Below are 14822 nucleotides of genomic sequence, written 5' to 3'. Positions count from 1 at the left end.
TGGTAGATAACTCCTCTCTACAGTGTTTGTAGTGTTAGTGTCAACCAACCTATTTCTGCCAGGCAAGCTAGCTCAAGCTTGAACTTTGAAGGTTTGTGTGTGGATTGGGGTTAGGATAGGGATGAAATGGCAAATTTTCTTTAGACTGATGTTGCTACCTAAAAGCCTGAAAAACATCACTTCTAGTCTGTGCAGTATGAGCACTATGAAGAAGACTTGTTATTTTATATAATGAAGAAAATACACAATGGTATACTGAGAGAAAAGAAGGTGTCTAAGCAGGCTGTTTCTTCATAAAAGTAGACAGTTTTTGTTCTTTTTTGTTAACATTGCAGCACAAACTGCCTCTCTTTTTACCCCAAAGAAAGATCCTCAAGGAGAGATTATTCTTCTCCACTCTTCCATTCATTTGTCCATTTTGCAGAAAACTTCCTCTGGGCAGAATTTTTTTGAGGTTTCATAGAAACTTTAAAGTATGCAGCAGTTAAAGTGCAGAATTAGTTTGTATTGTAATTTTCTCCTTTCTGTTACTTACAAAGACAATTACTTGGTAAATAGTGCATTATGGGGACATTGGCTTTTCAGCAAAAATGTTGTTATACTTATCTGTTTACATTGTCTTTAAAAGCACATGTTGCCACTAATACAGCAGCAATGTATCTGGACAGAAAAAGGTAAGCCAAATTAAAAAAAAAAATAAAATGCAAACCTCTCCCTAAAAAGGAGACAAAGAGAGAAAACCAGGTAAGAACTTAAAGAAGGGAATCACATTGTGCTTTGAAGCTTCAAATTGTCATATCCCTAACAGAATTCTGAACACAGCAAGCGCCAAGGCTAAACCACCAACACTAAACCTGGAGCTTTGAAATTTAGAAACCTATGGTAAGTCTGCCAGTAGATCTTAATAGTTCTGAGGAGATGCAAAATAAGAAGCAGTCTCAGTTAAGTTAATGTATTTAAATGTGACACTAGCTTATTAAAATGTATAAAGGATTAGACAAGAAGCTAGAACAAAAAATTCAGTGCTGTGGCTATGCCTGACAGAAACAAGCAGGATAAACCAGTTGAAGTAAAGCTACAGAGCAACATGACTGGTGCTTACATCCATGAATAGGAATTTCATGTCTGGATATTTTTTTTTTAATGCTTTTCTTTTTTTTGATTGATTCAGTTCTTTCACTTTGGACAAGTTCTTCTCTGGTGTCATTGATAAAGCACTTACAATTACATTACTAGGTCATTTACAATGATACAATAATTGCCCATCTGCAACTACAGGCACTACAAAAACAGTGATTATTTGAAGAACGGGCTTGTGTACTTACCCTGTTCACAGGACTAAGGTTGGGTTTTGTGCAGATATATAGATTGATTTTGGACCCTAAAGGAGGTGATGTAATCTTTGTTCTGGAGAGGGTATCAACTGCTATGTAAAAAAAGCAAGTATTTCAAGAATATGCGAGTGAAAAATAGCTGGGGCTAGCTAGTCTCACGTTGTGTCAGTAAAGAAAATCTGCAAAACTATGACCATCGTTACGACAGTGTGATTCAGGCTGGGACAACTGCACTAGAACAACTTATAGCAGAGTCTGAAGAGACACTGACAGATGATACAGTCTGTCCCCTAGCCCCAAGACAAGAACAACTGTACTTAATCCATTCTTGAGAATTGCCTGAGCTGTTCTAAACTCTTTTGAAGACAGAAGCTCCCCAAGCAATCCACTCTAATGACCACTGACCCCTGGAGTTAGTTGGAAGTTTATTCCTAATAGGGATTGTGAGCTGTCAAAATACGCTATGTCTTCCCTTTTCCTTTGCCAGGCTAAACACTACCTTTTCTTTACATCGTCTACCTAACACTGTAGACTATGATCAACCCTGTTGCTTTTCCCCGAACTCCTGGTATTGTCTGAAGTACTAACTGTAACCCAGCGTTCTTCTCAACATTATATGTAGTTTACATAGGACATGCCTGTTAATCCAGGGCAGCGTGAATACCAGCTTTTTCCACATGAAAAAAACATGAGCACTTAAAGAGAGAATACTATCTCACACTTTATTTGAAAAAATAGACTGTTAAATAAGCGTTCCATAAGCACCTTTTACCAGAGTTAAAGACAAAATTATATACCTGCCAATTGTATTCTTGAAGGTGAACAAAAGTCATTATATCTGACTCTTATCACAGCTGCTTGTAATTGCAGCATGTTGACAAATTGATATTCTTCTACCTCAGCATTTCAGAATCTTCTCAGCTCAGTGGAGTATGTTGGCTTGCTGATATGTTTCATTTGCCCGTAATTATTAGATTGCAAATGGACAAAAATCCAATGCAATAAAATTGGGAAGCAAAAACCAAAACTCTCCTAAAATTGAAGGAATGGCCTAAAGCCAATCTGCTACAATCCTGCATTCTAGCTTTGACAAAAGGAATTACTTGGAATATAGTTTTTCAATCTCGAAAAATGTAAGGAGAAAAAACTGTCAGAATAAATTGAAACTCCTCAGCAATTGGCTGTTTTACTCCTGTCTGTATCAGTCTTTTATTCATGCTTGGTTCTACCATATTAGTATGTTTGAATGCTGTCTTTCCTTCTGCTTCTGCAAACTAATATTCTTCAAGTTTTTGACCTCAGCTTCTCAGTGGGTGCAAATTTAGCCCAGGAGAGCCAATCTCCAAATCCTAGTCACTCTAAATTTCTTAGTTCTCATTAGATGAGTATGATTATATTTAATCCACCATGAAAATGGCAATTCTGTAGCATGTTAAAGCACAGTGCATAATTGTAGCTAATGCTGATAGTAACATTTTTACAGAATATTATCCAAATTTTTCTAAATACTGATCTTTTCAAATAGAGATCCTTTGACCCTCAGCATGATACATATCATGGATGTGCAGCTCCACATGCAGCTGACAGGCAGCTCAGAGCCACTGACTTCATTGGGCAGGAGGAATGCTCAGTTCCATTGTCTGAATTTGACTCATCACTGAAATTACCAAATTACCACATCCTAAGAAACAACTGAAGAAAAGACATAAGCTACTCCCAAAAGCTCTTACTGCTTTAAGATACTTTGAACTTACCTCTTGGTTCTGACACCAAACTGAGCCTAAGCAACAATATTTTTGAGATAATGAGGAAGACCTAAATAGATTACACAAGCCTCTAGAGCAACAGTTCAAAGAACAAAGTGGATCTCCAGTGATCATGGTCTTGAGGTAATCCAAGTGTCCTAAATTTTTTTTTACTTCCCAACATCATGGTGCAGTGAAAAATAAAAGTGTAACACAGTATCTTCCAGTTTCTACCCAGAGGTCAGGCCATCCAGTTAACCTAGATTGCCTCAGCAAGTTTCATGGGATTTCTTGCTGTCAGGGTCTTTTTGCCATTTCTTACAAGTGAGATATAGCTCATCTCCACTATGATATTTAGAATCAAGACCTGAGAGAATAAGAAAACCTACTCCTCAACTGTATTGCATGTATTTCACTTAGCTCTATGTTTATTGATTACTATGGATTAATATACTATGCGTGCTAATTCTTGGGGGATAGTTATGTAGTTAAGACTTAGCTGAATGGTGCGACTAAAAAAGGAAAGTGGAACCTTCCCTATTGTCAGTCAGGGAATTAGGTTGATGTCTGTAACACAAAAAAGACTGAAACAACACTATAGAACAACATCACTTAGTCTCATTACAGACCCTTGCATGACATATTTTGGAAGCTACTGGTTTTTTTCACTTCTTTAAATGTAGCTGTTGTGGTCACCATCACAGTTGTGAGGCAACACAAACCACAGTGTTATTCAGACCTTGGTAATAAAATTGTGCATCGCTTTTTCCACCTGACCCAGCACTCACATCCACTCCCAAAGTCTGGCAGATAAAGTAGGATGGATGTTGGCTTTTTGGCATTAATTCAATCCTTGTAATAGGAAGGTGGTGTCAACAGACTGTGGGAGGCATCTAGAGGAACTGTTGACATACATAATTATTCACTACAATGCTGTTTACTGCTTAGTCATTGTCCAAATAAAATAATAGCTGTTTTCTGGACTGAGATTCTTCTTCTTCTATGCTGGTTCTGATCTGTTCTGGAACTCTATCAATGCAGAGCATGTAAGGCAGCTTGGGCACTAGGGGCAGAGAGGCCCTCTCACCAGAACTTGACCCAGGGTCGCCTCAATAAAGTCTTTCTGAGTTGCTTTCCTTTTATGCTAAGCGTGAATGCTGGTGGAGGTGAACAAGTACAGCACACACACTGACACCAAAACATACAGAAGAAGAAGGGTCTTGCCCTGGCCTGCTGGGCTTCCCACCAGGTAAAACCATTATAGCAGACCCTTTGGGTTACAGTTCTGAGAAAGACACACATGAGACATAAAATAGGCACAGGGCTCAGAACGAACTGCAAAATTAAAGCGCATGCTGCTACCGGAATTATCTAGATAAGTGGAATTATTAGGGTCTACTAATGTCCCACGATATTAGCTGCAACCTAGGGGTGGGGTTAGGCAGGGGCACCTCCTACACTAGGCTCATGATGTTCCCTCCCCACAAGAAATTTATAACCCTCTGACTACCTCTGAGTGCTACTTCCCTCCTGTGCTACTCACAGCTGATGCCTGTGCTCACTCATACCAAGCCCAGCACCACAGCACGCTGGAGCAGGAAGCACAAGTCAGAGAAAGATGCACACACCAGAAAAGGCAGCATGCTGCACCCACACAGCAGCCCTTAGTGGGGATTGATTAGCTGCCAATGAAAGTAAAACTTTACAGTATCGCTGTGTTTGGCATATTCCTAAATAGTCACAAGCACAATTGCAGTTGGTGCCTGAAATTTCAAACACAACAGATCAAATGTAGAATTAATTAACCTACTTAATTTTAGATTAGTATGTTGCAGATGCCTGTCCTACTTGTGGGCACATCACTCGGGATGACTCCCTTATACATATGGAGGAAACCAAGCAGAGCCTATTTCCATGACATCATTTTGGTTTTGTTTTGTGGTGTGGTTTTTGGTTTTTTTAGATTTCACATTAGGTTGATATAAAGTGTGACAGAATTTGATTAACATTTACAGTGGTATTGTTTTGACTTCAGACATGTAAAGTGCTGTTTGCACTCACTTACCAATCTCCAAAGAACTATCATGCCTTTTTATCTATCAAAACTAGTGACTTCTTTATTGAGCTCACAGATCTTCTTTTAGGCCTTTTGCCCTAGCCTAATAATGAGCAAGTAATTATCAGGGCAGTCTAAGCACAATGAGGTTTTCACTGGAAATAATGATGAATCAAGAGAATTTCCAACTGAGATGTGATTCTTTTAAGACATTATAGACTCTGGTTATACTGAGCCAGATAATTATGGAATGATCGATTATTCAGGGTCCCAACATAAAGATTGAAGTGAATCTGGAAGCAGCTGCAAGACATTCTGGGCCTGAAGTCCTCAGGTCCAAGCCCCAAAATTTATCTCATCTTTTTACTATGGCAGTTAGGGAGCTGGGTTTAATTCCCTGACAAGTAGATTGGCTATTAAACAGGATGAAACCTAACACAGATTTCAGGAGTAGTCCTAATCAGCGACTTGAGTTTTTATACACCCAGAGCTTCTCAGCACAAAAAAGTTTTAGTGTTGTTTTATATCATTCAGACAAAAATTACTCAGAAAATTACTTATCAAACATGGCACTATTTAAGTCTTCCCCTGCTTTCAGTAGATATCATAACCTGACAACCTCATACAGACAGCTTTAGGCTTTAAAACACTATCTGAAATAAGACAAGTACAGAGAACACTAAGGGCTACCTGCTCTTAAGTATGCACATGCAAATCTGTGTCTGTGCAATAGATTCATAGATCAAAAGTTTGGTATAACATATGCTATTTAAGATAATTTTTCTCAAGATGATAAGAAAAACAGACACTCTAAAATCTGTCACAATTACGCCAATATATTTTTGTTATTTCTAGGGCAGCTGTGGGAAATTATGACAATCATGGAAAAATGTTACAATCTTATATATCTTAGAGTAGATCAGAGTCCAAGTATGTTAATATTGCCCAAAAAAACTATATTTGTATTCTCCAAATAACATTCTTGTGCTTGTGCATAGTCACCAGTGCAGAAATTCAATTAAATAAGGGACATGTATCTATGCTGAATTTGTGACAGATTTGAATGCAAATTCAGGTCTCCAAGAAAACACCCTCCTGAACTAACATTCCACATGTATTTGTATTTCTGCCACAGCTAAAATTCCAGCAAAGATCTGTGAAGTGCATTGAAATCCACTCCATGTTCTTTTTGATGAGAAAGGTAATACAGAGAGAACACTGCTGTACTAACAGAAGCATTAGTATATAGATATTCAGCATCACATTATGTTGAAATCTACCTAGGTAGTCTTGCATTAATTTGTTTGCTTGTATCAGTCCACTGAGACCTCAGGTTGGTGCAAGCTATGTCAGCCCCCAAGGCATGATCCACTGGTGTTAGAATGCACAGTACCTGTTGAATATCTTAATTTCTGGGGGAAGACCAAGGTTGAGTGATACAGGCTGCTGCTACACTGTCCACAGTGTATTTGTCTCTCAGCGATCTGATCCCTCTCCAACTTTTAACTCTTACCATTCTTCTTGCCTTGAATAGTAAGTCAGTCAAGTCAGTTCTCTGACTGCAACTTTGTGATTTGATATGTCAGCAGAGTCCTGACTTATAAGGTTAATAAGGTTATTACACAGAAGGACTCTATAAAAAAATTGGTATCCAGCCTAGGATAAGGAAAGAGGAAAATGACAGGAGAATACAAATGAAAAATAGAGTAGAAAACAGAAATTTCTTAGAAAACAGGAACTACATTAGCCTTCTGCTTTATTCATAACAAAGTTTGCCTGTTGACAAGCTTCTCCTAAAGACCTTCCCCTGGGCAGCGTGGCCAGCATAATTACACTGTGAAGCTCCAGCACTCTAGAATAGGTGGCATTATTAGAAATAATGACTTACAGTCATGCTAAGCTACAATATACCCTTGTGCCAAGTCATTAACTTGTGTCACTGCTTTACTGACAGGACTCTGGGAATGATGCATAAAGAAACAAGTCATTTTGGGAGGGAAGGAGTATGAACTCAAGACCTTACCTTTTCAGAGAAACCTGGAGGAAGTCTGTTTGCAGCCTGTGGTACAAAAGATGATTAGACTACCAAATCATGTAACTTGCTCCCTTCTTCTAGCTGCCTTTGCCACAGAATATTTAGCAGTAAAGAGATCAGAGTGGGAACCTATAAACCTTGGTTTAATGGAAGAAATGTCTCACTCTCTTAAAGGATCCATTTGCTATGGCCTCAGATAAACTTAATCAAAAATAATGAACTCAGAGGAGAACTTACTATCGGGTAAGTTCCTGGAAAGTGCAAGATAAGCTAACCCTAATTTATTTGTATTGCTTAGGAGAATGAAACAGGATTGCAAAAGCTAAAAGGGAGAATAAGAACATTTTGTGGTTGATCAGGAAGTCTGATTCTATTCTTGCCATGATGCAGATTTTTTTTAAGTGACCTGAGGAAAAATCACCTACCCTTTTGATGCTGCACTTTATCCTCAGAGTAAGGGTAATTCTACTTACTTGCTGCAGAACTGTGTTACCTCTTTATTGTTTGGAAAGCTCTTGAGAATCTTGAGCTGGAAGGGCAAAGCTAGAGTATTTTTATTGCTAGAGAAGAAGAGAGTAGAAATGAGAGATGAAGTTGAGCCTTGAGGAGCTCTCTCCTATCCTGATGGAGCACGTCTGCTTCTAACATCCTTTCAGGGAGGTAGGGATTCAGACACAGTGCCAGGGTCACACTTCCCACATGTTCTCTTTGGTGTCTCTTTTGTTCTGGGAAGCACACATACAAGCAAGTCAATTTTGTCCTTTAGATACCCTTGAGGAAGAGTAATTTTGCCTCAAAATTTCTTCCACCTTTAGAGACAGAACAGCACTTTGGACCTAAATGACCCCACCTACATCAACACCACACCCTTGATCAATCATCTGCGAGACAACTGATGTGAACAAAACAGCCTTTTATAGAAGGTAAAATTAAGTTTTATCCTTAACCCTAAGTATCTGCAGAGAAAGTTGTCAAACTTTACTAGGGTACATAAAGCCCTAATTTCAGGAACAGCTGTACTAGCACTCCAAACTGTTCATTTCCACCCTCAGTTAGTTCACTAAGAGTCCAGTTCACTTAGCTCTGTAGTCAGTATTACCGTTTTCCAGCCCTAGTGTCACTGAAATCACAGCTAAGAAGTAAGTTAGGATTTGCCACGCATGAAGACTGTTGGACATAGGCTGCAACAGGTTAAGAAGTTTCTGTCTCCAGCTGTCACTGCTTTTGGGTCACATGTGACTGAATCAACAGTTCAGCCTAAAAATAATGCTTTAACTCCCACCCTCAAATGAACTATCTCCCATAAAGTATAGCAGTATTAAAAATGAACTACATAAAATAAAAACCAATTAACTCTATGCTAACCGTTGTGATAGGACCCTAAATCAATGAGGTAGCTCTGCCTAGATCTTCCCTTTAATGAGCTCCCTGAAGAAATAACCAAGGTTTTTAAATTAAAAAGAGGATTATACTAGAGTAACATCCAGAATGCCTAATTTTAAGTAGAGAAAATATACATTGATTATGCCAGAACAAAAAGCAAAAAAGTTTTTTTATGCAACTTTCTTTATACCCAATGTGCCATTAAAGCTGGAAAACATCCCGAAGACTTTGTTTTAGGTAATTGAGTGACTTCTTGGGTTGCAGTAAACTTTACCCAGTGACTGACAGACCCTAGGAAGGTTCTCTCCTATGACCGTTAAAGTCTGGCTCTCTGCTTTTTCAGCCATCTTCACTCTGCTCATCTCCAGGCTGCTGTCCAAACAGTTGGACCCTAACTTCTGCCTCTAATACCCTCTTGCCCCCCCCAGACAAGACTCTGCTTTTCAGGAAAAGGCTAATTTTCCCTGCTTTTAGGAGAGTCCTAGCACTCAACTCACATTATTTAAAGAAATATTGCATAAAATCAGGAACAAACAAATCAGGCATGCTTTTTACACTGCCAAGGCAAGGGTAAAAATGTAGGAGAGACTTGCCCATTACAACTGGAATGCTGATGTCAAAAAGAAAAAAAAAAAGCTAATGCTTTGATGCAAATGGGACAGTGAGCATATCATAGGCGAAAGTTCAAGTTTATCATGTAGGCCTGAGAGATTGCATGTTCGGTTTGTTTTCATGTTAGATTCAGAAGAATAGGACTGAACTTAAACTGCTCTTACATTTCACTTGAACAGCTGAAGGTAGAAATAAAAACTAACATAACTTTTCATAATGGATGCTATAAAAAAGGCTATAAAAGTCAGAAAAGAGTTACTCTGGAATTGAAATATCAATAACAGGAAATACTAATCTCAAAGAAAAGAATTCTCTTCCTGTGCCTAAGACTCCTGCATGACTTAACTCTGAGAAAGACAAGAAGGATGAAAAGACCAGGGCTGAAAGAGTCACTTCTCTCATAAACTGGAGGATTCTCAGATTCCTGGAGAAACAGCAGAACAATTCCCAGTTTCCAGACCAGAACTGAAAGTTGTCATATATGAAAAGGTAAATCCTTCATAGCAGTAGCAGATTTTCCTGTTAGTGCTAACAGAGTAAATTACAATTCTTTTTGTTCTTGACTGTTTACTTTGCCCTCTAAATATACTCTTCCTGCTCCCCACCAGTTCTTAAGCTGCCCCACAGTCATGATGACTTACTTTTTGCTGTGAGCAAATCAGAATTAGTGTGGTAAGAAAAAGGACTGTTATTTCTTCTGGTTCATTTAGTTGAGTTGAGACTGTTTTTCAAATAATTTGACTTTGATAAATTGATACTGTGGACTCAACACTACAAAATTGTTTAGTAAAGACAGAAACCCCCGCCCCTCCTGTCCTCTCTGAAGGAAGAGGTTAAACCCTGTGTTCCTATTCTGCTAGTGCTTTGATGAAAAGGGAAGGAAATAGTCTGAGCAAACCAGAGTTAGAAACTCCTTATATCCTCTTAACAAGGACTCCCCTGAGTGGCTTATGACACTAAAATCACTGCATATTTATACTGAAATAAACTGTAGGTGATGGTAAAGCAGTTTTCTAATACTTTGAAAATGTAAAGGTTTAGACTATTCTTACTGGCCAAAATGTCTTATCCTAAGCAGACCAAGTTAACAGTTTCACTGAAACTATTTATAGTCAAATTATTTGACAGATCCACTTTTTCTTGAATTATATGGATTTTGAAAATTAACATTTTGAACAGAATAGATTGGGTTTAGATATTGAATAATTACAATTCGACAGACTGTAATAGTGCTGAATCCTATTAACAAAGTGACTTTCCATATAATTCATTTAAAATAGTTTGAGGTGATCAAAACAAACTTATCAAAAGATAAGCTTTGTCAAAAGCAGTATCTTGAAATCTTGTTTTATATAAGCATTAAAAGTTCACCTTTTTGCCTGACACATGATGATTTATCAGACTCTTTAGCACACTATCTTAGCTAAATTTTGACATTTTCATGAGATGGAAAATTTGTTTCTGCTTTTGACAAGCTCCAATCCTCACACTATTAAAATAGCAATAACATAATCTTGCAGTAAATATTGACAGAAGCAATAGGTGAAATTTCAGTAGTTGAAATAAGGTGTTTCACCAAAAAGGAAGAAGAATCTTTTCCTGAATGGTTATTCATTAAGCCATCAAATTATTCAAGGCAAAGCTAAAAATGTCTGGAAAAAAATGCGCCTTTCTATTTAACAGCTTAAATACTAAATATAGTCTGTGGTCTAAATTTATTGTGAGCCCATATGAGAAGTTTTACCTTAATTCTTCCTCTTAACAATCTGAGATAGAGGGACAAAGATGCAAAGGAAGCAAGATTATTGTTATTGTATTCAGCTGCCTTAGAGGTAGATGAACTCACAGATGCAGCACTGTGGCAAAACTAGCATAGCTTTTGCTCATACAGTGTATGGATAAAGTTACTACTCCACAGTTCTCAAAACTTGGCACCTGCATGATGATTAACATGAGATTCAGGTGAGGGCTGAGGGGAGTGGATTCCCACCAATACTGAGAAATTTAGGGGACCTCCCCCCCCCCCCGCCCCCCCAAGACTGCTATTAGAGAGTGGTAAAAACACAATGAATGAAGGAAAGAAGTTAAGGGGCAGAAGTAATACAAATAATGCACAAAAATATTCACGTAGATCTATGCAGAAAAACCTGGAAATATACATGAAGTAAGGGATTAAAATAAAATTTCTTTAGGACTGCTATTGAGAAATGCTGATTTTTCAGAAGGCAATGCTCAACGATTATTCACAGTTCCTATGGCATTTGCTCATGTCTACAAAGAACTGAATTTACTCCATTAATGAATTACATCTGCATTTGTTAACTCTGGAACTTAGATTTAAAAATACTGCACCAAAAGTACACAAGAAAAAACCCCAGATCAAACTAGAAGAAAATTAATGTAAATCAAATTGGTTTCTGTCAACTATTCATCCCAATAAACTACTGGCTAAACTGAATTTCTGGTTTCTGAAGTTTGATAGGTATTTCACTACATATTTTTAGCTAAAAAAAGGAGTAACATTCCCTTAGAATATTAGCGCCTTAGAGTGAAATTAAATTCTGTTTTGTATTTAACATCAGTGAAAAATTCCAGTACATCTAAAGATCATCTTATAGAGGTGAAAGCTCACACATGCAAATACTAGTTAGACAAGAATCAGTCTCTACTTTTACAAATATATGGCATTAGTGTCATGCTGATGAGCTAACTATCGTAATACCTACCTCAGTGATCAATATTTAAAACTTATCAAATCTTTTTTTTACCATTAGTGTGGCTTTATTCTGCATGTTGGCATCAAAGTAAAGATTGGATCTTTACTCCAAGGTGTTCATAATCTAACAGCTGGATTTGCTTCTAATACTATTTACGCTGAACAGCTCTGCCATGCATAAGATGTCCAAGTTTTGCAGATAACATGTTGTAAATGAGTAGATATAAAACTGGCAAACAAGGTAATAATGGAGAAAGCGAGCCAACATTAAAGAATGGGGAAGAAACACAATCTGTGTTAAAGCATTTTTTCCTAATTATACAGTTTGCTTCACTTCATACTTTGTCTTAATTGAAAACAAGACACAGTGCAAATCAACATGGAAGGGTAATGGAGACAATTTTACCAGAGCATGTGAGCAGAAAAAAAGGACTGCTTCCGGTGTAAGGCAGAGAACAGAAAAAGAAACAGTGGCATAAGGACCAGAAAAAAGAATGAGAACAGGATTATAAAGGGTAGAAAACAGGAAAAACTAATATTTAAACAAAGGCCCATACAAGTATGGCTCTGGGGTTGTGACTTATATTTTACTCTCACTTTACATCTGCTCTATAACAGGGTGAATTGATTAAATTAGTGGAATTACTGGTGATATACATCCCATGTGAAGAGCACAGGATCAGGCCATGAGTTGTGAAAGAAATTTGAGGCAGAGTAATATTTAGATTGTTTGCTGAAAGCTGGAGAACAAGGGAAACAAAGAAGTGAAGACAGAAGATAAAGTTGACAATTTTTCACATTGAATAAACTGTAGTCAACACTTCTTTAGATGATGGAAATGCAAAGCCTGTTAATGTCTCATCTGTTTTATCCTTGGACTTGATTCATTATTAACTCTGGATTTACTTCTGATTTTATACCATCAACTTTTTAGTAATTTATTTACTATGCAATCAGCAAGACAAATAAGATTCTTTCTGGTTTGAATTCATAATTCTACTGTCTACTATTTGCTGTTATATTACCTTGCCAACAAGCACCAACTGTCAGCTGCATGGCTATATGTGAAGGGTGGATAGGCCAATCATTGGTCACAAGGTAAGGTTCATATGTTGTTCCATCCATGTATAAGGTAACAACGGGAAACTCAACATTGACAACATAGTAATGCCATTCTTTATCACAAATCTGAAAGACAGAATGCAAGAGAAAAATATTAATTAGCCCTTACTGTCAGGTGACTAATTTTTATATCCCATACATTTTTTAAACTGTATTGCTTCCAAATTCCACTCATTGAAAAAAATAACATTATTGCAATTTATACATCATTAAAATTAATGAAAGTTAAAACAATGTTGATAAATATTTATGCTATACTTGCAGAATATATTTGATAAATAGAGGCATCTTAAAGCACACTCTTTGAAAACAAGACACAGATAAAATAGAAAAATCAGACAATTTGGTATTGGCTCTGTATTTTCACATTTGTTAATACATAATATTAGTTTTTTAATGTTTATATTGACTTTTGAGAATTACAAAACTGTATGTACGAGATGCATACTTGGGATCTATCGACATAGTTACTGGAGATCCCTATTAGCTTCAAATTAAGAAAATATATAACACTTAGTCAGTAGATTGATGAGTTATTATCAGTGATTTGATTCAATTGCCATTATTAACTTATTGCACTAGTACTTAGAAAAAGTACTATGCAATGCATCAGGACCTCCGCTAGAAGAACCTCTGTTGTGCTCTGTATACACACAGATGGACAAATGGTCTATTTGTCTACCTGATTTGGGCAGGAAAAACAAATCTCCATGCTTCGTGTTTTGGCCTTGAGTTTTTTCCCAGACAGTTGGCAGAATGAAGATCTATATGGTTTCACTGATATACAACAGCTTTGAAAATCAATGCCCACAGTTACAACATACTTTCAGGATGACAGTATTAGTGTCAAATCTCATGAATTTCTGCACTGAACAACCAGGGATTACTGCAAGATGGTCAAATTTAGTTTTAGTTCAGAAATGTACAGCTGGAAGTCTAGTGTGTAAATATCAATGCCTGCCCAATTCTTTTTTCCTTTGTTGTATCTTTCATATTTAAAAGTTCAAAGGAATAAATCACAGCAAATTGGTAGGATGGGTGGGCTGTTTTTAAAAATAAAGCAATAGTTACAATCATGCTACTTTCAATTCTGTAGAGATACTTGTTTTGATGTATTACGAAATGAAAGTGCTTGAATGCAGATATCCTTGCTGATTCATAAAGGCAAGCGGGAAAGTGATATTTAAACATAACATTTTGTCCTTGGCCAGGTTAAGTGCTATCTGCTGCAATATCTGCCCTTTGAAAGCAAAAGCTAATGTTTTGCTCCAGAAGACATTTCAACAAGAACTTAATAGCTTCTTTTTCAAACTGATACATTTATTACTGCAGACATCATAGCTCCACAGCAAGAGATAAATGCAGCAAAGGGCTGCTAGAGCCTTCCTTTTGTATGCAGTAGACAGCACAAATGTTTTCTGAAGGTTAAATGAACTGAAACCAAAATTGAAAGTAAATAAATTGGAAGACTGAAAACTTTATTGAACAAACAGGAATCACGAATATTATTATGCAGTCCTCCCTTTCAAGGAAAAACAGTTTGCCAAGTTTCCTGACCTGATCATTAGAATGTGATGCATCACGGCCACCATGTGCCAGACATTTTATATACAATAAAATGAATGAAGTGGCTGAGATTGAGAGACCTTGCATGACAAAAAATACAGGTGTTAATACTTGACACTTTTCAGAGAACTGTTCCAGGGTATTTCTGTTTTGCAACCCTAAACTGCATCACTTGGGATGCCCCAAATGCTATTAACTGAGTGAGCAATCCTCCTCATATTTAATCAAAGCAAGAGCACTTTAAGATAGCAAA

At 37.2% G+C, this 14822-nt stretch overlaps 1 protein-coding gene across 2 annotated transcripts in view; it reads right to left on the bottom strand.

The window, feature by feature from the left end:
• Positions 1-14822, bottom strand: part of CLSTN2 (calsyntenin 2) — a 417522-nt gene that overhangs the window by 20993 nt on the left and 381707 nt on the right. For both annotated transcript variants that reach the window (XM_049803649.1, XM_049803650.1), the window contains one exon: positions 12907-13069. In XM_049803649.1, coding sequence (XP_049659606.1) covers positions 12907-13069 — 163 coding nt within the window. The remainder of the gene's footprint in view (positions 1-12906; positions 13070-14822) is intronic.

The sequence above is a fragment of the Accipiter gentilis genome, chromosome 6 (assembly GCF_929443795.1).
Source record: "Accipiter gentilis chromosome 6, bAccGen1.1, whole genome shotgun sequence".
NCBI classification, from domain to species: domain Eukaryota; kingdom Metazoa; phylum Chordata; class Aves; order Accipitriformes; family Accipitridae; genus Astur; species Astur gentilis.
Note: the sequence above shows the minus strand (reverse complement) of the source record. Positions and strands in the feature narration are given on the sequence as shown.